This window comes from Sardina pilchardus, chromosome 15, assembly GCF_963854185.1.
Source record: "Sardina pilchardus chromosome 15, fSarPil1.1, whole genome shotgun sequence".
Lineage (NCBI taxonomy): Eukaryota > Metazoa > Chordata > Actinopteri > Clupeiformes > Clupeidae > Sardina > Sardina pilchardus.
Genome location: NC_085008.1, coordinates 8,148,046 through 8,172,283, shown reverse-complemented (window position 1 = coordinate 8,172,283; position 24,238 = coordinate 8,148,046). Strand labels below are relative to the sequence as shown.

At 43.5% G+C, this 24,238-nt stretch overlaps 3 protein-coding genes across 6 annotated transcripts in view; all 3 read left to right on the top strand.

Annotated features, from left to right (window-relative positions):
• Window positions 1–3,079, top strand: part of rgl1 (ral guanine nucleotide dissociation stimulator-like 1) — a 28,881-nt gene extending 25,802 nt beyond the window's left edge. For both annotated transcript variants that reach the window (XM_062515606.1, XM_062515607.1), the window contains exons 17-18: window positions 72–186; window positions 402–3,079. In XM_062515606.1, coding sequence (XP_062371590.1) covers window positions 72–186; window positions 402–589 — 303 coding nt within the window. In that variant the 3' untranslated portion in view covers window positions 590–3,079. The remainder of the gene's footprint in view (window positions 1–71; window positions 187–401) is intronic.
• A 2,916-nt stretch (window positions 3,080–5,995) lies between these two features.
• On the top strand, window positions 5,996–11,998 carry plin3 (perilipin 3). Of its 2 annotated transcripts, none has more exons than XM_062515604.1 (8): window positions 5,996–6,127; window positions 7,247–7,337; window positions 7,657–7,852; window positions 8,760–8,842; window positions 9,331–9,535; window positions 9,879–10,300; window positions 10,511–10,729; window positions 11,164–11,998. In XM_062515604.1, exons 2-8 carry the CDS (start codon window positions 7,260–7,262, stop codon window positions 11,299–11,301), a joined length of 1,341 nt encoding a protein of 446 aa, XP_062371588.1. In that variant the 5' UTR covers window positions 5,996–6,127; window positions 7,247–7,259; the 3' UTR covers window positions 11,302–11,998. The 2 variants fall into 2 exon arrangements, with proteins under 2 accessions (XP_062371588.1, XP_062371589.1); XM_062515605.1 differs by lacking the exon at window positions 5,996–6,127 and adding an exon at window positions 6,162–6,348.
• A 424-nt stretch (window positions 11,999–12,422) lies between these two features.
• zgc:77486 (uncharacterized protein LOC405808 homolog) lies at window positions 12,423–17,756 on the top strand. Of its 2 annotated transcripts, none has more exons than XM_062515603.1 (6): window positions 12,423–12,535; window positions 14,165–14,372; window positions 14,698–14,803; window positions 14,977–15,098; window positions 15,752–15,859; window positions 16,851–17,756. In XM_062515603.1, the coding sequence occupies exons 2-6, from the start codon at window positions 14,213–14,215 to the stop codon at window positions 16,997–16,999; spliced, it is 645 nt and encodes a 214-aa protein (XP_062371587.1). In that variant the 5' UTR covers window positions 12,423–12,535; window positions 14,165–14,212; the 3' UTR covers window positions 17,000–17,756. The 2 variants fall into 2 exon arrangements, with proteins under 2 accessions (XP_062371587.1, XP_062371586.1); XM_062515602.1 differs by having other exon boundaries at window positions 14,974–15,098.
• The last annotated feature ends 6,482 nt before the right edge of the window (window positions 17,757–24,238 follow it).

Here is a 24,238-nt window from a genome sequence, read left to right as displayed (position 1 = left end):
GTATGGAAGCTCAATGTACATGAATGATTGCTGAATGTCAGCAATTAATTTTGGACATCCTCCCTTTCTAGCTGACCAGTCAGGATAAGACCCCAGCGGTCATCTCTAGAGCCATGGCCAAGCACAACCTGGAGGAGGAACAAGCCGATGAATACGAGCTGGTGCAGGTCATCTCGGAAGAGAGAGGTGAGGAGCTTTTTCTTTTTTTCTTTCTTTCCTACTTTGTGTCTTTCTCTCGGTCATTGATTCTCCATGACCCTTTCTTGTCATATGACCTTGCACCAGGGTTAAAATACTTCAGTCACTACAACATAAATGTGTTGCCAATTTTTTCTCAATTTCACTCACATTCACTCACGCCCTCTCTCTTTTTCTCTCTCTCCTACCCTTTACCTCTCCAGAGCTGGTGATCCCTGACAACGCCAACGTGTTTTACGCCATGAACACCTCAGTCAACTTCGACTTCCTGCTGCGCCTGCGCGGCTCGGAGGGCCGGGCGGTTCAGCTGCGCAGTCGCTGCAGCTCCACGCTCCCCCGCGCACAACAGCGCAGCAGCCTCTCGCTCCGCCTCAGCAAGGTCACCTTGTGACCCCCCTCCCCCCCTCCCCGGAGGTCGGAGGTCGGAGGAGACGGATGGACCCAAGGGTGGTGTGTGAGGAGGTGTGGGTGGGAGTTTGGACCGTTTTAACTACATAAGCTGGAGACGAAGGGTGGCAGATACAGCCGAAGATTGGAACTCTTTGAGGTGTGATGGAGATGCTGAGATGTTTTTACTCTTATCCCCCTTTAAGTATGTCTGCCTGCACAAGCCTGCCTCTCTGCTCTGGCTCCCACACCCAGCTTCACCTCCTGCCCTGTAGTAGTCTGTGCCTTCCACAGCCGCCTTAGCGCTGGAACTCGCCCCCATCATGGACTGGAGGATGCCCAGTTAGCCACTGGCCCCTGGATGGACACGGCCCCGGAACAGGGTCAGGTCCGTTTTTGGTTCTGGCTAGCTGCTATCTGGTTAGGTGAGCTGTGGAGGAGTTTATGAGTGACCCCCCCTCCCTCTGTGGAGGTTGGCCATGTGGGACTGCGGTGAAGCATACATAGTGGGGAGGTGGTGGGGGGTGATGAAGACTCCTTCCAGTCACCTCTCCGGTCACGCCCTCCTTCCCATGGTGGGCTGTTTTTGGTTTGCACATGTGCAGGAGAAGCTTCCTGCTTACCGTCAGTATTCTTCTGCTTTTTAAAAAAGAAAAAAAGAAAAGGAGACACTTCCCTCGTTCCTCCCCTCCCCCTCTCTTTCTCTTTCTCCCTCTTCTGTGAGCACCACAAGTCTGCCATGAGCATGGAGCACAAGCTGAAGAGGACCGACAGCAGAGAGATGGAGGTAGATGGAGAAGGAGACTATTTTCACATCTGTTGCCTTGATGATGATGATGATGATGATGATGATGAGCTCAAGCAGGACACATTTCAGAAAAGACTGAGCTCAGCTGTGCCTTGAGCGATGAAGGCGGAGGAGAGCAGGATGTTTCTAAAGAGACTGAACTCAAATCTGTTGCCTTGAGCAATGACGGTAATGGAGGAGGAGATGCTTCAGAAAAAAGACTGTCCTGAGATCTGTTGCCCTGAGCGATGGTGCAGATGAGTGGATGAACTCTCTCTCTCTCGTGTCCCTCTCATATTAGAAAGGGGAGCCTGAGGAACCCTGTGATGATGATGATGATGATGATGATGATGATGATGATGCCATGTTGCTTGCCGTCCGCTCCGTTTGTGCACCATGTGGACAAGCGCGGACCCGTGCCTCTCGTGTTTCCTGCGAGCTGTTTGACGAATGCAGTGGAGATTGTGTTCCGATTGGTTCCTACTTGGTTATAACAAGTCCCATTCTTAAATGTATATTCTTTTATTTTCTCTCTCTCTCTATTTCACCACTTTTTTGGGTGTTTGTCCTGTATTATGTTCTCCTATGAAGGTTGTAGCAGTCACACCAGTTGTTGGTGGGATGGATTTATAACTGGTATCCTGGAACAAGACACCTGCCTGGGTTACCCATCTGTATCAGAGTTGCACTTGCCAGACAGACAAAAAGAGGCCGTGGGTATTCCCTGCGATCGCCCCCGGTCTTCCACTCATTCTCACAGTATGAAAGAAATTGTATTGTATTATATATATATATATATATATATTCTATTCTTTGTTTTAGTTTTTTTATGTCATTTTGTAACACGCAGAGAAAGAATTGTAATTCTTAAGAGAGTGTGAGGAGAATGATGGGATGTTTTTAATTAGTCTCTTTTCGGTCAACCGAAGCCGTGTCAAAACAATTAATGAGAGTATGCTGTGAAACATGACCGGAAGCAGACAGTAGTGTTATTCAGTGTGTGTGTATTTCAAACACATTTTCGGTGAAGAGGTTTCCTTGCCACACACACCTCCCCCTTACCACTCAATGGAGTCCCTTAATTCAATGAAATGGAGTCCCATGGCGCTCACAACCTCTTGTCATAACACTAAATCACTTGTTCAACCACCCCCCACTCCCCTCCAAACATACACACAGTGTTCTGTTTCTCTTACAGCAGTCAGTCATTTCTCAGTGTCACTGACTCCCAGTGCACACACTCCAATCCAATGCTATTCACCTCTAGCGTATTATAGTCCCTCCCCTCCCCCAGTGACTCTTGGAGCCCTTCAAGAACTCGAGACTGACACTAATTCTGTTATGTTTATGTTGCTCTGCTGCCGCTGCCGCTGCTGCTGCTCTTGTTGACTGTGCCATATTCACACAGATGCTTGCCTACCTGATGTTTTCATGCTAACTCGAGTAGCCTAGAGATGCTGACAGTGACCCTTTCAGGCGCATACCATCTATGTCTGCCTCTCAGCCAGCGCTTGGTGGAAGCAGTAAGGCTTCACTGGGCTGCACTGGAGTGAGGAGGAGAAGAGTCTTTACTGGGTCATTGTCACGTGTTTGATTCAATGCAGCACTTGTGGATTTTCCTCAATTCTCTATTTTGAGTCTTTTCTTCACTGCCAAAGAATTCTCTATCTACAAATGTCAATGAATAAATTATTATTATTATCATTACTTTCATGGTGCACTTGTCTTCTTTCCCCCTTGTGGTCGCTCTATTTCATAGTTTTATTTTCATGTCTTTGCCTCTACTATCAGACATTAGAACATTAAATATGCAAATTGGATTGACGTTATTCTTTTACCAGTTTCATTATCAAATGATATGAAGTCATGATGAAATTCAGACAGGAGGACGATGAACTAGGTTTAAAATGTCTTTATTAAATGTTTGTGTGTGTGTGTGTGTGTGTGTGCGTGTGTGCGTGTGTGCGGGCGTGCAGGCGTGCGTGCACGTCTTTCACACATTTTGTCTTTGGTTGAGCACAGTCCGACTCTGTGCCGATCCACTTCATTTCTTCTCAGGCTCAGGACTGACCTTGGAGCTACAGTGGCTTCTTTCGGATAGGGGGAAGAGGTGTGTATACCAAAGGTTTAGACACCTTGATGTCTGCATCAGGGCCAGTCTTGCTAGACTTTATGGGCCCCAGCTTCATTGGTGCCTTTTTAAACTTTTGTCCAAGCATGGTCAGTGCTTCATATGGTCCAACCTCACTGGTCACAGGGAAGCTACTGAGTTCCTTTGGTTCCTGGATATCCCTGGCAGGTCTGAGGAACACACTGATGTCAGGGCGAGTTGCCCCAGTCTTGAAGCCCTGCTTGGGCACTGGGTGGTGAATGGGAAATGCCTGCTCTGCCTGCAGGTGTTGCTCACTCTGGGTCCTTTTGGCCTTCCTCTGTTTCCTTCTCTGGACAGTGGAAGGGTTTTTTGGAACTGCAGAGGCAGTTGATGAGGCATCCTTTGACCATTCATCTGACGGTGAGCGAGGCGCAGCACCGCGCGGGGGATGTGGTACAAAGCTCTGAGTGGCCTGTGATGGGATGAAAATACTTTTCACTACACTTCTAAATACTACCCTTGACGTAATTTCTAAACTTTTGCGTCCAATAAATGTCAATTTCTAACATTATAACGATTCCAACGTGCCTATAAACCTACCTTTCCTTTGTTCTGCACGTGTTTTATCCAAAGAAGTTCCACATTGTCTGGATTTGAATTATTTAGGAGCATTCCTAATCTTGCCCTGTTCCTGTCCGTTAAAGACGGTTTCCTGTAGTCCATCTCAGTCTCTAGATATGTTAATTCACAAGTGTCCACCAAATAGCAAATGTCGAAAGTGTGATGTACTCGCAAAATTCTGAATATAAAGGATTTCATCGCTTTATGACATCATTGCTTGTTACAGTGTCATAGTGACGTAGAGGTTCCCCGTCGTCCGCCTACTTTGGATAGAGAAGTGTGTGATTATCATTACCTTACTATGTAGGAAAGGACAGTAAAACATAAACTGTATTTTAATTATTTTTTAAACATATGCGCCGCTATCACCGCTGTTGTAGTTGCATTGATTATGGAAGCTAATTGTTGCAGCAGATGTAACGGAGCGCTTCATTTCTGCAGTCCCAGACGAAATTGCAACATTATTACATTTCAAGCACTTTCACGTGTTCTGATTAACATGTAATAAATAATCACCAATAATGATTTTTAAAAAATGGTATAGATAAATAAATAAATAAATAAATCACCTGACAGGTGTGACATAGCCTAATTAGGCCTATTTCATAGATGTGCCTTGGACTCTTCAGAACAATATGTTTTTATCACACAACAAAATGCCACAAGTGGGCAATTGGCCTGCTGGCAACAGCAGGAATGTCCACTAGGGCTCCTGCTCTGAACCAAATGTAAGGTCAAGTGCATTTGCACCTATCCATATAGGCCTAAACCTTTTGTGTGCATGGAATCAATCTTAAACCTTTTACTGTACTTAAAGTCAAGAAAAACGAATAGGCCTATGTCGCATATGTTTTGGTCATAATAAATGCAAGGCCATTTGTAGACAAAGACTGCCCTCTTGAGGTTAAAAAAGCCATAGGCCCATATATCAATATTGTAGGATATTTGTTTCGTTTTTCAATCAAGATGTAGAGAGACTTAGGCCACCTGTGCTGAAAATGTCACCATCATGACCGGCCAAAAAAATAAATTAAAAAAAAAGGACACTGGAGAAAAACAGGCAGCATCCTCAAAGATGAAACTGACCCTTTTCTAAAAAGTGTACGGGGCACTCACAGACAAATTGACAAACAGCTTTTCCCAAAAAGCCATCACTGAAGTGAACTAAACATGACCTCCCTCTTATCTCAGGACTAAACCTATTCATCTTTAGATCACACCATGCTGTAAATACCTGGACTAGGCTGTGTGCAATATTTCATAACCTGACACGGTGCTCCCATTTCATATTAATGGGCAATAAACTTGGGACACAGAGCATGTTGACCTGATGCTCTTATTATTTTATAGGCCTACATTCTGGACAGAGGTGTAATGGGCCTAGGTGGCAGGTGTGCATTATGTGTTTTGGGTGCAAAAACTTGTGCAAAACCTTGAATTAATGACAATAAAACATTCTGGTTCTGATTAAGCATTCTGAATTTCAACATGAAGTTATTAGAAACATAGGGCCTACTCTACACCCTAGTACTTACATGTAGTCACTCATTATCAGGCTATTCTCAATCAGACCCGGCTCCAGGGGGGGGGCAAAAGGGGGCGGTGCACCCTCAAACAAAAAAGGTGCCCCCTCAGTTTTACTTGGCCTAATCCTAACTGTAGCCTTTTACGATTGAGAGTGCCCCCCTGAAAATCTCAAATGCCCCCTTTATCACTGCTCTCTGCAGCCGGGTCTGTTCTCAATTTACACAAAACCTGAAATGGAGCCTGTTCCAGTCCTAGGGGCAGACAAGTGTTAATCAAAGACAACCTGTAAGTGGTAATCAAAGTAATGATGTAATGTACAGGCCTTGAACACAAATCCACTGGAAGCCACGTGATACTTCCGGTATAGTGGCCTACAATTAACTCGTTAGACTTGAAATGATTGGTTCCCTGTTCAGTTCTCCGCCTCTGCCCGCTTGTGTCCAGCCATTCGAACACTAGTCTCTGACAGGTCAACAGAGGACAGCGACTTGACAGTTCCACGCACGGACGCGCAGGTCAGTGGACGACTTTGTTTTCCGATCAACATGATCCCTGTTGTTCTTTGGTTCTTTACATATTGAATCTGTAAGATATTACTGTATAATGACGGCCAAACAGATCTAGTCTCGATGGAATTTGCCCTGGTTTCTTGAAGTGAGATTGCGAAAGCTTTTGACGCAATAGCCTGCGTAGAAAGTTGTCAAATCTGGACAAACTCTCACACACATCATCATAAGTAAGAATGAATGTTCGTTGACTTGATCTCGGCTATTTGTAACTTAAAACGAAGAAGACTTACCTTTGACCGCTAAATTGACTTAGCGTTAAACTTGAGTTGATGATGGAGTAAGCTGCTACTGTTTTGGTCATGTGAAATGTGAGCTGATTCACGTTATTCCAGAGGAAATCTTTTTCACAGGGTAGGGTAGGCTAGGCTATAGCTCCATTTTGAACAATTCTGGCAACACACCCATTGTGCCAGGTCACGTTCTGTTGCTTCACAAACTGTTACACTCGCATTTAATAGGCTACAGTCCATTGTATGAGTAGTCAGGGGGAAGATGATGGCCTTTGACACACTTTCTTTGGTTGCTCTCTATGTAATGCATTGGTATGTGGTAGTAAAGAGTGTCTCATCAGGTAGAGGTTTTGCTAAAAGTTCTTCAGTTTGTCTGTAGAGGGCAGCTCTTGCCACATCATTAGGTGATTCCAAAGAGGGTAGTCAGCATGTTCTTGCCAATGCTTATTTTTCTGTGACTAAAATGAGAGGGCTGTTTAATCTATGTTGAAATCTGTTATCTTGTTATCTTAACCATTATCTTAGACAACTCACATAGTTTGACCAAAGGCCGACAGACACAGTCTCTGTTTATCTGTGTTTATAATTATGATGAGAGTAATCATGTTTGTCAATCTTATAGTCATAACTTATAGATTATGAAAAATGAACTTTGTAAGATCACATAGCCACAGTGGCATGTCTTTAGTTTGATATCTGACTGTGTAATCCTCACACTTTGATCCTGTCTACAGCAGTATGAAGTCTCCATCAGAACGCATCAGCAAAGGAAATGTCTTTTCTTTTGTGATCATGAATTGGGGAAAAAAATGTATGTTTCTGTTTCACCTCATAGAAATCAAGACAAAATGGCAGACACTAAAGAAACTGAACCCCAGCCAAATGCACAGCAAGCTCAGGATTCACAGCCAGCTCAAGACCCTCAGGTGAGGTGATCGGTCATCCTATGCATCCAACATTTGTCGTGCCTTTATTTGAAAAGTGGATTGCCAGGTTAGCTGCCATGTTTCATTGAATGTGTACATGGTTAACTGTAATGTACATGTAATGAACATTTTGCTGTGGATTACTTGTAAAACACACCTGACAAGTTAATGCTTGAGTTGTCCATAAGTCAAGCCAATCAGACATTTCAATTATGATGTTATATCAGCAGTATAAAGTATGCCATATGTTCGTTTCTGTAATGTGTGTGTGTGTGTGTGTGTGTATGTTTCTTTCTCTCTCTCTCTCTGTGTCTCTCAGAGTGTGGTGTCTCGTGTGGGCAACCTGCCTCTGTTAAGCTCGACCTATCAGATGCTGTCGAGCGCCTACAGCACCACTAAGGAGAGTGTGCCCCTGCTGAAGGGGGTGATGAATGTGGCCGAAAGCGGGGTTAGCACCCTAGCAGCGGCCGCCACCACTGGCTCCAAGCCCATACTGGACCGCCTGGAGCCTCAGAGTGAGTCCACAGCGCCTTACACTGGCGTCAGACTAATGATTATTTTCATCATCCATTAATCTGTCCACTATGATCTTGATCAATCAATTAGTTATTTGGTCTATAAAATGGTAGGAAAAAAGTTGCCTCTCAAAACCCAAGATGACCTTCTCAACTGTCCTGTTTTGTGTCCATGTCCCAACAATATGTAACATACTTCCGCAGAGATATAACAAAACAGAAAATTGTCAAATTTAAGGAGTTGAATTCAGACAATTATCGAAATAGTTGGAGAGTTTAATAGATGACAACTAGGTTAATCCGTTAAGCTGATTAATTATTGCAGCTCTACTTCATGCTCTTGTTTTTGAAGTAGTGACCCTGTTTTTGCCATCTTGCTTTCGGATTACCAGTAGGCATTAGCTGTTTGGCATCACAATTTTTTACTCTAATCAAAGGTTTTCTTTTGGCTGGGCTATGGCTATGGATATTTGTAATAGCTGCAAAACATTATGATTGTTAATTGTGTGAAATACATTCTAATTAAATCAAACTAAGTAACATAAGGTTACTCTCAAAGGTCAAGCTATTTTTTACGTGCCACAATGTTTTCTTGGCCATTTCACAGAGTGCCTGCAGGGTTTTCAGCATAGCAAGAAGAGGATTTAGGCCTTTCTGCTACCTAATTAGCCAAAATGGGAAAGGTCTTTAGCATTTCCTTGATCACATGCTTGCACTCTATTGTTGGCACATAGAGCATGGGGATCTCATTATCCAGTTATTTCCTGTGTTTACGCTGCTGTTCTGAAACGCTTCCAAAATATCTTGCACATAATTAAGTATTAATAAATCCAAACAAACAAAATCTCCCTTTTTTGCCTAGCTCTTTCCCTCCATAGTAAACGCTTTAATGGCTTTTCTATTTCAGTTACTGCTGTGAATGAATATGCCATGCTGGGACTGGATAAGGTGGAGCAGAAGCTCCCAATATTGCAGCAGCCTGCAGATAAGGTAAGAGAGTTCAATATTTGTCCCATGAAGTAAATAGACACACCTCTATCTCCCTCCTCTGTGTAGCAAGTTAAGTAGCATCATTAAGTCCCTACCACCAGTATTTGCTGTGTGTACACTTTGACACATTTATGTGTTGTTGGGTGTACAAATCAAATAGCACTACAGCATTATGCCATTAGAGATGTTTTGCACATTTTTTTTCTTGTTGTTTTTAAAGAAACACAATGCGCTTCTTTTTTTTTACTGTTTTAGTAACTGCTAAAATAACTCATTCTGATTCTGCATTGACTGATAATGCAGATGATTAAGTCATTGCCATTGTTCACCTGGATTTTACACTATGTAGGCTAAAGATTGTTGATTGGATAGGATCCTGACCCTTTTAGTCAGTTTATGACTAATTGGCTATGGTCTTAGCACTAAATGGTGTTGAATATTGACACCAAGGGGCATTCACATCAACTCTTCCATTGTGTTCCTTTAAGGTTGTGTCAGACATGTACAGTTCTGTCACTGGAGCCAAAGATGCCATGATTGGGGCAGTCATGGGGGGAGTGGAGATGACCCGTGCAGCTGTGAATGAGCGCATAAACACCGTAAGCCAAATGGTCAGCAGTGGGGTCAACATGGCCCTGAGCCACTCCGAGAGCTGGGTAGACCACTACCTGCCAATGAGCGAGAAAGAACTGGGTGAGCAACTCAACAAACTCTTCCAGCTACTGCACCAATCTGCATGAATACACATATGTTAATTCAGCATCAATTAAGCGTCACAATGATTATGAACATTTCAGTTTACCAATTTGGATGAAATATCGAAAGCATAATTTACATACATAATATGTAATTTACTTCGATCATTTGTTTCAATCAAGCCATAGGGTTATGATCAGAAATAGTGGGCTTTTAGTATAAATCTCATAAATAAATACGACTCACAATTAATTGTGTTTCTGTCCACATATGGCCTTCATATTTCCACCTCTGTGTACCCCTAATCATTCATGGTTTTGTTCTTAACGCCTCTCATCAGCTGCACTGTCTGAACCGGTCCCTAGTGAAGAGGCAGCAGCCATGGTGAGCTCCAGTCCAGCAGGTTCTGCTTCCAATTCCGACTCCAGTCCCAGCTATTTCGTCCGCCTGGGCAAACTCTCTGCCAAGGTGCGTGAGCGTGCATTGGAGCAGTCGCTGGTGCGTGCCCGAAACGCCCGTGATGCCACCCACACGGCCGTGACGCAGATCAGCAGCACGCTGGACCTGTTAGAGAACGCCCGCACTACTCTGACCACCGCCAACCAGCAGCTAGGGGGCGCTCCAGAGCAGCTGATGCAGCGCTGGAAAGAGTGGCAGCAAAGCCAGCAGCAGCAGCAGCAGGGCCAGCCACAGGGAGGAGAGGGCCAAGGAACGCAGGGGGAGCAAAGCATGGAAGTGGATGGGACCAACGACCATGGAGCGGTACCATGTGCTCCATTATTTCCAATATGTTAGAAATTATCTCAATGATAGCCCCCCTTATTTACTCAAAAATCCTTGTTCACTATCATTGTTCCCCCAAGATAAATATCTTCCTCTATGTGGATAGTGCTATTATTTGCCCCCAAGTAACAACATCTTTTCTATTCAGTTCCTAAACTCAAATGTGTATGTGCATGTGTGCTCCTGTAGCAGTTAGATAGCTGGACCCTATCCATGGCGCGGGACCTGACAGGGCAGCTGCGAACGGCCTGCTCCACAGTGGTGTCCAGTGCACAGGGTCTCCCCAGCACCGTGCAGGAGCAGCTGCTCAACGCCCGCCGCACCGCAGAGGAGCTCCAGCGCTCCCTGGGCAGCGCCAGCACCCTCACGCCACAACTCCTGCAGCAGACACGCAACCAGATAACACAGGTGCCCGGACCAGGCGTCCACTCGGCCCATGGGCTGACAGCAGCTCAGCCATTGCATATGTGTGCTATTAGCAGGCCTGATAGAGTTCAGGCGTGATGCCTGAATTCAGGCTTGAGCCCGGCCATGTACCACGTCAAGAAAGGCTATTCTATATGGTCTTTGAATGTATTTGATCATTTCAGTTCAGGCACAGATAATTTCCTGTCTATCAGCCCTATATTAGCTATCATGTATTTCAGCTATGTATTGTATTTGTATAGGTATATGCTGACAATGTCAAGAAAATGTCTATTATAGTAAAGGGTCCTCTTTTTTACACTGGTTTACACTGCTCTAGTCAGATGCGGGGATTGCTTGGGACCGGTATAATGGTTTTAGCCTGAGCACTAAATCCCCTTAGCCTTAAATAACTACTTTTCTTCCTTTTGTTTCAGGTGCGTCAGTCTTTGGATGGAGTGGTAGAGTATCTGCTTCACAACACCCCTCTGAACTGGCTGGTGGGGCCCTTTGCACCCCAGAACACTGAGAAACCAGATGCCGCAGTACAGCCAGCCCCCCCAAGTCAGGGCTGAAGACTGAGCCACAGAGACTGCAACCACAATACTATACTCTCCAAGTGCCTTTAAGAGTAACAGCACTGAAAACTGAGCTGTTGGATCACTATTAAATAGTGTGTTTACATTAAGTAGGCTAACTCAAGAATTGTCTGTGCCTAGTGTGTTAACAAAAAGCACAATAAAGTATTCTAAGACAAAAAAAAAAAAAATCTAATGTTGGGCTGACAGTATAGTCACTGAAATTGAATTTGAATATGGTCTGGTGTGATCCATTACACAATGTAAGCACCACATTAAAAATACTTTCAAGATAGGCCTACTTTAGCCCATCACAGTTTACAAATTTCTCCCAAAGCATTTTGCTTTACTTGACAAAGAAGGCCCTGTCCCTGAGTGATCGCATTTTGATTAACCACTGGTATTTACAAATAATAAGAGGTTATTGTACATTGTATTATTAATAAAGAATTATTCTATAATTCTGATGTTTCATCATGTTTACTCTACAAACTGCATTAGACTGAAGTGTACAGTTAATCTTACAGTTTCTTTATACCTTCATGGTAAAATGCGAGATATGACCTGCTGAAGCCTCCCAAAGGCATAGCCTACATAATCCACGGGGCAACCTTGTGTTCTGCACATAATGTTTATCAATTGAACACTGTTTTATCATGAAGCATATGTGAATTAAAAACTAGCCTACATAGTTGCTGTTGTTGTTGTTTTGTTCTTTTTGACTGAGATTGGGAGTTTGTGTGAAAAAGGGGATTTCCCTTTTTTGTGGTGGTGTGTGCTGTGGAGCCTGGGAACATGTACAAATTGGGTGCTCCCAGGCTAGGTGGTGTCAAAGCCATCGATATGGCTTTGGGTGGTGTGTTCTGTATTGAGTAAACGCATGCCCATTCCAGAATGTTTACTGATCTCAAATGTGCATTGTGATTTTTACTGTGATGTGATGTGCTGAAAAAATGTTATTCTCCACATTCAACGCTCAAACAGTTATTGTATCTAAGTTGGGGTAGAACTTACAACTGTGACATTATCGTCCAGTGTTGTTCTTTACACATTATATTTTGTAAATGTGACTTGTATGATAGAATGAATTGTTGCTTTAGACTGACGTCACGGTCGTTGTTCGGAATGACGGGAGGTAGCAGTAGGGGGAGAAGGCCGCGCGCACAGACGGAGCTGATTAGCTACCAGTGTATTTCTAAGAATCAAGGTCGTCGATTACTTCGTATTACAGGTAATGTTGATTGAAAATATAAAGCAGGGAAACTTTGATATGGGTGTGCTGATATAATCTGCGATAGATTCCCGTCTGTCTGCGTGCCATCACTTGCCTGGTTAGCGACCGACCTAGCCAGCTGGCTAATTCTTTATCAACAACAGCTAGCGATAGCTAACCTCGCTAGCCACCTAGTTAGACAGCCAGCGATAGTCAAATTTCGCTAGGGTAGCGACTTCAAAGAAAACTAATTCAACCTATGATTATCTATACTATACGCCGAATTTCGAATCACTTTGGTCGTATGGATATTGTGCGCAATGTACTTGACGGCTAAGTGTTGCTGTCATATTTGTTTCTCCACTTCGGTCAGATAATATTCGAGTCAAAGACAAAATGTTTTTCCGAATTGCGGACAAACCTGGGGGGTTTGTGTAGCTAGCTGTTCCCCAATCAGCTTCAGCTTTAGTTAGCAATGCTAGTTTGCTAATGTTCGTTAGCCCTGTTGTCCCAGAAAGGTTAGTGTTGATACCAAACAATTTGGCAACCACTCAAGATCACATTTCATGTACTTAGTTACCACACTGGTAACTGTAACGTTATGAAAGTTTGTTTGGCCTGGTAACGTTCGGGTTTAATATCTAACCATCTCGATCCTGATTAAGCTCTTCCTTGCTTTTCAAACCATGTTAGTTAACGATATACGGTGGTGGATAGCAATTCAGGTCCCTTTGTTTGTTGACTTGATTGAGATACAATTCTAACGACCAAGGAACTCGTTAACTTGTCTGTTTGTTTGTTTGTTTGCTTGCGCCCTCTGCATAGAATCGTTCTATGCACTTGTCAGTAGGTAGACATGGTAAGGTAGCTAACGTTAAGTAGGTGAGATGGACTTGAGAGTGTTTGCCTGTGTGGCTGTCTGTCTGCCAGATTGGGGAATCTTTTGTCAGTATCTTGGGAACGGGAACAAACGTTTTCCCAACGTTTGAACAATTGGTGTCGTTATGCGATGTTATTATTTTGTGGCAAATAGATCCTTGTCATCAAGCAAAGTGATATTTCTTGTTGAAAACGTTAGGGCAATTTCCCTCCTAGCTTGTCTTATCAGTTTTGTAGATCAAATCCCACTTACGTTAGTGAGAACAGCGGAACTTTTTTGTATTATTATGACATGGCAAATTCAGACATAAATGTCATGCTGGACAAAGCAGTTTGTAATCTATCCTTTTGTCGACACAGGACATACATTTTCCTGTGTGAACAGGGGTTTGTTAAATGATTAAAATCTCAAGGATTTTTTGGTGTGTGTTCAGTGAGATAGTGTATCCATTTTTTTAAAACAAGGTTATCATCTTTGTAGCTCCCATCAGTAGGTTCTACTTCATATCCTGATACATGTCCTGGCAAATCTGTTTGTGGACAGAGAAACTAAACTAGCTCCATTCTGAACCAGTTGTGGTGGCATCTCATAATCACCCCCAGACCTTACATTTCTTTGCATTTCATATATTAGCTCTTGCCATTGTATTTAGAACTGCTCTCATGCTCCAATGCCAATCTCCAAGCTCTTTTAGCAAACTGTGCAATTGTTAACATCTGTAAAGCTAGTGGGTGCTTAGTTTTTCTAACTCTTCAACCCCGTTTCAGGACTGTCCTCTCCCATCCCCCTTACCCCTTTTGTGAGAGAGAGAGAGCATGGCTCAGGAGACCAATCAGACGCAGGTGCCAATGCTTTGCACTATGGGCTGTGGTTTCTATGGTAATCCTCGCACCAACGGCATGTGCTCGGTCTGCTACAAGGAACACCTGCAGAGGCAACAGGGAGGGGGGCGTTCCAGCCCTCCAGGTGAAAAAGGTAGGAAGATGGGAGGGAGATGAACCCAGAGGGGGTGGTGGGAGTTCCTGCTAAAAGGGGCTGGAGAAGAGGGTAGCCTCCCTGGCTGCCAGTCCTGGCATTAGTCAGCAAGAGAGTGTTTTGTTTTAATTTTTGTTTGTTTGTTCATCCAAAAACAAATCCCGACACACATGTTGATTTTGGAAACTCTGGAATCTCTATGTTAATCCATCCTACTTTCAATTTACTTTATACAAGCAATGTTGCTACATTGTACTGTTAGATGGTATGTCTCCTATCATTGCATTTGTTGGTGAAATAGTAGCTCTTTTGTATTTCTAACTAGCCGCTACATCACCGGTGGGGTCTCCGGGAGCTTCAGGTGTGTCTGTGGAGAACATTCCAGCACCTGTCACAGAAGGGCCAGCTCAGCCTGAAGAAAGGACGTCTAGGTATGAAGATTTCGCTTGTCATCCCTGAACTTGCTGACAACCGAAATCAGACACCACATAACATTACTCCACAAGTTTGTCTTGCACATAGTAACAAATACCACTGAAGAAACAATTTGTTGCACTCTCTTGTTTGCCGTGACTGAATGGTCTTCATCTCTCTATGGCAGTAGTTCGCCCAGCCCAGTAACCCAACAGATGACCGCCATGAGCATCTCCCAGGACACTGCTGCCACTGATTCGGACCGAGCCGACGTGGAGGAGGAAGAAGATGAGGGCTCATCTAAATCGTCAGGTTAGATCCTGCACGCCTCTTCCTCATGTTTATCTTTGCATCCACCTCAGTAGCCATACAAAGGTCAGTGAGTCGCATGTGGATTCTGTACTCTGAATTGTTACCCAGAACAGTTGCGGATGCTTAAAAAGCTCAATCATGCAACAAAGGTTCTGCAGTCTTAGTTCAACCAGTTTATGCAGTAAACAAGAATCAACAAGTTATTGGTTGTAATGGAGGGAAGGTCAAAAGTGATCTCTCTGGCTGTCATGTGCTGTTCTCAATATGCTAACCACCTGCACAGCCCCATCTTCCAGCTCTGGATACCATATGCACTTGCATTCCTCACTGATAATATAGGAGGGCTCTCTGATGATGCTGCTATATATCAAGCAGATATCAGCTAAATGATGTTGAACTGAGTTCAGTGGTATTCAAATGAGTTAAATATGCTTCCATATAATACTGGTGGTGTTCTTGTTGCTCCAGAATGTATTATTTGGAATCTAATTTATTATTTGTTCAGTTGCACTCAATATAATGCAAGTGCATAGTGGTTTACAAATGGAATGTCCTCCGTAGAAAGTCATTATTTGGCTATGTTGAGCAGTGCAAGTGTTTCATAGAAAGTCTGTCGGCCCGTGATGGTTTCTGACTTGATGTTTTTATTGAAGGACCTACTGGAGAAGCGGCGCAGGCTTCGTCTGATGGTGACCAGACACCGGACAAAAACAAGAAGAAGAACCGCTGCTTTACCTGCCGGAAAAAAGTTGGCCTCACAGGTAAGACGGTGTGCGTCGTTATTTATGACCCACTTCAAAGCGTTCATGGGATCTTCCCAAAAGCTGCACTGGTAAGCTTTTCATTTTGCCCTTGGCAACAGTTGCTGCTGGATTCTTCTGTGGTGAGCAAATATGCACAGTTCCCTAAACAGCCTTTTGTCCTCTCAGTTAGTCTTGGATCTTTTACAGATCATTTTGTGGGAGAAACACCTGTGTGCAAGAGATTTCCTTTCAATATCCGATAAGAGGCAGAAGTAGGAAAACTTGGAAGTAATGTGTAAATATTTGTAAAAATGTAAGCTATTCTGGCAACGCAGGACCTTGGCTAGCTCATCTATTTGAGTATCAGTCCACAAGGGATTTTATCGAGGCCTTTGCAAAAATAGCATGGAGTCCTTGAGTAAACGGAAGTCCATGAATACTAATATGTCAGCCTCATCCTCAACAGTGCCCACTTATCAATTTACTATACTGCATTAACGGTTTGGCCAGCCGAATGGAAACACTTCCTCGCCGCAGAGCAGCTAGCGCCTGCGTGTGTCCCCCGGCCTTACCTCTCTCCGCCTGTGTGTGAGCGGACTGGCGAGTGGCCGTCCGTTCCCTTCCCCTGGAAAGGCTGCTGATGTCAGGCAGCATACTGCAGGCCAGTGGTGCATTTCGCGCAGCGCTGCCGACTCGCACCTTCCCGCCGCAGCACAGCGCACTGCCACGCACCACCGCCGCGCGGTCCCTCCTCAAAGGCAGCCAGTGAGGCAGATGCTCGCTGTTTAGCCCACAATCCGTTTGAAGAACAGGGAGAAATGATGAGGGTCACTCTGCTTCCTATCTGACTGCCCCATCGAGGGTGGGTTTGAGTGCAGTTCCCAAGTCCCCATAAGTGAGCACAATGTTGTTATTTTTGAGTTGGCACTCTTTGTGTGTGTGGGGGGGTTGATTTCACTTTTGTTGTTTTTTCTTTAAGTTGAATATTTGACACTACCTCTTCGTACAGGCTTTGACTGTCGCTGTGGCAACCTGTTCTGCGCCATCCACCGCTACTCTGACAAGCACGACTGTCCCTACGACTACCGAGGTGCCGCGGCCGCCCGCATCCGCAAGGAGAACCCCATCGTGGTGGCCGAGAAGATCCAAAAGTTATGAGGACTGAGAGACGTAGCGAAATGACCGAAATGAAAACAAACGAAACGTTTGACCTGCAAGTTTGGAGCAATGGCGGCACAGATAATACCTGATAAAATGGCTTCATTTATTCATGGTAGGATACAAGGTGGGTGGGCTTTGCAGTGTTACAGCCCAGGTCCAGCCCTTCCCTTCACCGGTCTCTCCCTTTCTCTCCTGGTGTGGAGGCGTGAGTGACTGAACATTTTGTGTGTGTGTGTATGAGTGTGTGTGTGTGTGTGTGTGTTTGCTTGAGAGTCAGGGAGAGCACAGTCGGGTTTGGTGGACAGTAGTCTGCTTCGGGGAGGGAAGACATTTAGATTTTACCCTTTTTCTTTTTTTCCCTTTTTTATTCTGGGATGCCAGTTGATTTTCATGTTATCCCTCGGCAGTAGATGTAAGAGACTGGGATCCGCGCATGGACAGAGACTCGGGAGTTGGGTTTGGGTCAAGAGTACGTGCTAGGGGGTTGTGACAGGCCAGCAGGAGCTTGCTACTACGATAGAGCCAGGCTTTACCATGATGCTTGCACTCGCAAGAACTCTCAAACAAGAAGCCTATATCCAGCAACTGTCACATCAACCCCCTTCCCCTCTCTCTCTCTCCTTCTTTTTGCTTTCTTTTTTTGTTCATTTAGTGAATTATTCATTACCATGTCAGATATCCCCAGCCTTTGCATTTACAAAAACTGTTTGTCTTTGATATATTGACTTATCATACATCATACTAATGGGGGGGTGCATGGACAGTTATTTTGGGGAGGGAGGGAGGGGGGGGGGTGTTGTGCGAGCGAGAGAGAGAGAGCCTTGACATAAATGAGTGAGTGAGTGAGTGAGTTCAGGGTTTTTTTTCTCTTCCCCTACCTTTCTGTTTTAATGAGCGTATGACTTCAGAAGATCTATATTAATATATTGTAGTTAGCTTGAATTGTGTGATTGCATTCTATTTATTTTTTTATTATCATTTGGCTGGTTCTGGGGGATTGGCAGCATGTGTCAGGAAAAAAAGAAGAGATTTGTCCTTAGTCTTTCAATTATATTCAACCATTTCCATCTGATTATGTAACCATTTGAAGAAATATACATACATATAAATGTATGTGTGTATGTGTTTATATAGATATATATATAGATATATACATACAAATTCTATTATGTGATTATGAGTAGAGGGACCTGGTAATATCTTCAGCCACTATAAGGAGCCTGGACAGAAGTAGACACTAGATCCCAGATCAAAGCACAAAAGAATATAACGTTTCAATCTCGAGCACAACAGCAGTATAAAAGTGCGGAAATTGAAACATTCAGTCAAAACCCGATCTAACAAGTACGGAGGAACTAGCGGGGCTGTGTGTTACTTGCGGCAGTGGACGTGTAGCCTGCAACGGATGCATTGCTCTGCTCCTGTTTTGAGCGCTACCCGCAGAAGCGTAGAACTAAGGGACAACTACAGCATCTTTAATCTTTCATGTTTGATTTTCACCAGCAGACCAATGAATGATAACCGACTCACAATTAGTTTTATGTGTGATTCTGCTTCTATTCTAGCCATGAATCTGTTTGTGTCTCTTTCAACACTTCAACAGTTGTACTGTACTCTGTGCTTTAACAAGGTTTTTAAGGAAGATGCATCCACTTCCAAGTAGTGTAAAGACGAAAAAAAAAAACTACAGAGTTGCATGCCAATGCAGACTCAGCTGTGTTTGATCCTGTTAACCCAGATTGCCGCTAATGCTGGACTGCATCTGGCCTGGATCAGGACCAGATTCAGCCCATTGCTAGCTGCTACCTTGGAAGGAGCCCCTTGCTTGACTGTGCGCCATTACAAACACACAAACGAGAATGTAAAAGATGAGCATACTGCATTCGTTCAAGTGCATGGAGCTGACTCGCAGAACAAGGCCAAATTAATGAGACTCTGCTATGCTCTCCGATGTAAATACCATCTGGCTACTATTCATTTAGTTTATAGTATCCTAATGTAGAATGTTATATGGTAATATTGGGTGGGGGGGTCAGTGAGATGAAAAACATTAATGTGTGTGAGTGTATAGTGTTTATCAAATTACCCGTAAGAGAGGAGAATGGTCCAGTGGTGTCCCTTTTTCTATATATTTTCTCCCAGGTTATGACCATGTCCTGTTTCCGTGGGGTGGGTTTTTTTTTTTCTTTCCCCAAATGGCTGGGATGTGGGTTGGAAATGGGTGGGTGTTTGTCTTTAACATTGTCTTGCGAGGTTTGTCCCCCTGTGACTTCTGATGTGCACATTTTCAATGACTCATCCATCAAGATCCGTCTAAGACTAACAACATTCATTCTGTTCCAGAGGGGTTCGCCAGAATTGGTTGATCAGTGTGCTATTAGTCAGAGAACATATTTAGAAAAAAAATAGCCTGAGAAGTATTCAGAGAGAAGCAGAGAATGTGACCTTTATTTTCCAGTACTTGTCTAGCAATTGTGTGTGGCAGGACATTTACCTCAGTGCAACCAATTTGCTCAGATAATGAAGGCAGAACTGAAAAAGCAAGAGTGACCCATAATAATGTCATTTCGTTTGATGGTTTGAGGTCCATCTGACGTTGTTTAAACCAAATGACCTTTTATGGAAACAGGAGATAGCAAAGACTTATTTTAGACTGATCTTTGATTGGGGTGTTATCCTCAGTCGCGTCTGCCGGCTAAAAAAAAAGGTTCAGTGCGCGGCAGGACTAAGTGGCTCAGTGACTTGGCATGGAAGCGATGAGGTTGCCCGTGTCTGCCCCCGGCAAAGACAGCATAACAAGGGATCAGACAAACCCCCACCCCACCCTAACCTTCATATCAACTTAAAACTCTCCTCTAGTTAACAGGTTAAGGAGATAGTGTGGGAGAAGGCGAATAACTTTCACTGCTGTTGCTCGCTTTGCCTTGCCTTTTCAAAAAAAGACATAGATCCTGATCTAAAAATCCAAGTTGCAGTCCAGAAAAGAAAGTATGATGTGCTTTCAGTGTTTTGGTTTTGGATGGTATTGTTCTAACAGGGACTAATGTCTTCGATGTCATATGATTCGCCCCTCTTCGGCATGCTTTCCTAGGGAGAGGGCTGCACAGGAGTAATGTGAATGTAGCCACTGGAGCTGTCCGAGTTTATGCTATCCAAGCTATCTTTAACTGTGGAATTGACCACGTCTAGCCCCTGTGGTAGGCGGGCGAGTGGGCAAACAGCCACTATCCTTAGCTTTTCATGCGGCCTTCTGTTCTTCTAGTGTCAGCCTAATTACATGGTTTGTCCGTCTCGTCTGATAGCCACCCGTTCTGCCAGACAGGTTTTTTTTTTAAAAATCTGTGCTAGATATGGATGTTCACATCCATTTTAACATTCATACCTCTGTGTTACCTTAGATTCCACCAGAGCTGTAGAGCTATGGAACCCATCATAAGCTACTTCTGGCTACATAACATCATATATATATGTATATATATATATATATATATATATATATATATATATAATGTATATATACATACACCCTAACCAAGACACATTTCAGTCTTGCTTTCTCTCCTCTGTACATCAAAACAATTTATGACTGATTGTGATTGAGTCTGAGTGAAATGACCTGTCCAACAGAGAATATAAAAAGGCCCTGCGTGACCTGTTCCTTTGACACACCAGTCCCCAGACACACCTCCAGTTATCTTTTTTTTTTCTTTTCAAACTTAGGATTGTATGATGTGCAAGAATAAGCATAAAACAATAAAATCACAAAGTTTATTTTAAATTTACACAGCTGCCTTCTGTTTTATTTGTCTTCAAGGTAATGAAACTACGTTTTGGGTCAAAGGGAGTTGCTGACACGGATCTCAATCACTGATTATTCTTTGTGGCCTTTTATTGCGTTGTCAGCTGTTCTAAACCACAACCAACCCTAACTTTTCATGTGACATCCACTGCTTCCATGTAGCCAAGTATCCAGACACCGATCTGCGGTTGTCATGATGGGGGAAGCTATGGCTGCAGCAACAGTTGGTTATTTCTGCTTTGTCCTGGTCAGAGTCTAGGGGTGCCTCTCATTTGGGCTTTTATACGTCCTCCCTAGCTCCTCTGGCCTCGATCCTCACTGATCTACATAAAGAATGATGGGGTGAAAACAATGGCATAGTCAATGGGACAACCAACCAAACAAACTTTGTGCCAGGAATTTCGTTCATAACATTTCTAGACCTCTGTGTGGTGTAGTAGTCATTAAAATATAGGTTTGGGATCGAATAGACAAGCTCTTTATAACCAATGTGTTTTCTCTGAGTGCCTCCATATTGTAGCGTGATTACAGTGGTGGCCAGTTTAAGGGAGGTGAGGGTAGCGGCCCACCACCTCATCTGCCATCCTGTGACTATGAACGTGTGGGCAGAGGCATGCCAAAAACCCTGGAGACAATCCAGCAAGCCTCCAGTGTAGGGGTGCGAATCAAGAACTGCTATCAATTTCTCTTATCAATGTCAGCATGTTTTCCAGACTGTGGTCAACGGCTCTTTCTGATAGTGAACAGAAAGTGAAATTGAAACATAGTACAACTCTGTGGTTTACCTTACCAATTCTAAGCACATGTGATGGCCACCAAAGTAGGATAGACTGTATTATTATACGTTTGTGTTTCGAGGCAGTAATAAAGATTTTATGTGCCCAAACAAAGGTGTTGCAATTAGGCTATATATTTGCTGAACTCCACACCAAACAGCAGATTTGAACGAGCTGAGGGGTAAACAAGTTCACTAAATGCAGACTGCTTATTTTAAAGTATATATTTTTTTTGGGGGGGGGGGGTTTATGCCTTTAATTTGACAGGACAGTAGAGAGAAACAGGAAGCGAGCGGGAGAGAGAGTTGGGGTAGGATCCGGAAAGGACCACGGGGTGGGAATTGATTATTGAACCCGGGTCGCCGGCGTGCGGTGCAGGTGCCCCAGCCAGCTGCACCACGGCTGGGGCAGACTGTTTATTTCAAAGAAAGTCACTTTACCTGTCAGTTTTGTTATTCCTTTCAAAGTTATACCCCATTAAAAAGGAAGCATTACAATTTATTTTAAAATGTTCAAATGTTATTTGCCTTATTCTACACTGTATTCAGTCTTGGAGATAATAACTGTGTAGATGCGGAAAAGGACTACCTTTTTCACATAGATTGATTGATCAGAGAATTATACAAAGAACCGGACCAATGAGTAAAATCAACAAATGACACAAAAGGTAATCAAATCTTATCACTTCCCATCCACTCCAGGGTTGGCCCCCACCTGTTCTGCCTCTCCATCTTCAGGGCCACTAGCACTAGCAAGCTGCCTGATCGCTTGATGTCTGGGCAGGTATCCTCCCTCAAGTACCCCTAAAGTATCTCTGCAGCACAGGAACTGTAATGTTTATATTGCAGGGATGATTGAGGAAGTTTCATTAATTTACGTGCCATGTGTCAAGTTTGTTCATGTGCTTATTACCAAATCAAATACCATTACAAACAATCATACACCCTGTGGCCTTTTAAGGTGTGTGTGTGTGTGTGTGTGTGTGTGTGTGTGTGTGTGTGTGTGTGTGTGTGTGTGTGTGTGTGTGTGTGTGTGTGTGTGTGTGTGTGTGTGTGTGTGTGTGTGTGTGTGTGTGTGTGTGTGTGTGTGTGTGTGTGTGTGTGCGTGCGTGCGTGCGTGCGTGTGGTATATTAGGTAGTTTGTCCATTTGGAGACGAAGATGTCATATCTACCCATAGATAGTATACGTACCATGTTTGATCGCATTTTGCACAAACCTACAGCATATTTCCATTACTGTTTGGATCTGTAATTCCTCCCTTGTGTTGAGATCCAAATAAAAGTATTAAAATGTGTGGAGGGGTGGTCTATAGTAGATTTAGATGCATTTGTAGTGAGCCTGTAGTGAGGCTAGTAGGTTGGTGATGATACACAACTCTTACTGGAACTATTAGCTTGTTAAAGGCATGATCTTTAATACAACCTAGGGTTTATTTATGAACGATGACGAGTTCAAACTTTCATTTGGGAGCAAGAATATATTAATCAGAGTAGTTTAGAACTATACTGTTTTTGCAGTATGAAATGGCCTATAAGGCTCTAAATAGCATTACACTTCGATGGTAGTGTGGAGGGGGACTCTAGTACAGACACATTGAACTATCGTGAACTTTGCAAGTGTACTCAGGTTATAAGGACTGTTTATGAAGTCAGTGCATTCTGTTTGGATTGTTCTTGTATTAAGTTCTGCTCTTGGTCATGGAAAATTGAAAACCATTCAAAGAGCCAAAATATTTTAGCATGACGTGCTGGATAGACATTAAAGTAGATTTGACTTTCTTGACAGTGACCATTGACCTCGACTCTATTGTGAGAGAATACATGAGTGGATAAAGACAACACATTTGTCAACCACTTTCAGCCTGTTACTTTCCTTCTTTCATCAAGGCCTTGGCACATCAGGAGGGAATGAAGCTCCAGGACACTTCTTTAGGCTAGTTGAAACTTTACTGAAGATTTTGGCCGTACCATACAACTCATTTTGTGCTGAAAAATTCCACTGTGGACATAAATGGATCGACTTTTTCCTGGGGTTGAAATTCCCATAGGTGAAATGAAATGATCAACTCTAAAAATAAGTTCCAACATTAACATGCCTCTGTTCATGGCTGGGGTCCAAGAACTGAGACAATGTTGTAAATAGGCTGTCAAGAGTGCACAGAGACGCACCTCCACGTCAGTGTATTGGGAACTGCTTACTGGGTCAATCCTGGTCAAAAGCAGATAGAGTCAAGGAAACGGTAGCTGCACTGTTACTGCTCAAAGTACATAATATAGACTCGAAATGAAATAGCTGTCAAATATTTATGTTAAATTCCAGTGCCTTCATATTTTCTTCATATCTTTCAATATACCTTACATTCCTTGATGATTATTTTACTGAACTCCAGGGGATGTTGAACTGGAACCATGAATGGCGATAAAATAAAAGACTTTATAACTGACTGCGTTTGAGTGAAATTACCTGTCCAGCAGAAAACATACTGTAGAAACATCCAGAGCAAAAAAATAGTGCATCCTAGAGAGACTGTCACTCAGAAATAAATAAACATGTGGAGGTATTCATCAGGGGTCACCCGCCTCTGGCCGAGTCTCTCGGTCACCTGTGCCATCTCTGCCGGATAATGGGAGGGCATTGAGGAATGTCTGCTTTGTAGTCTA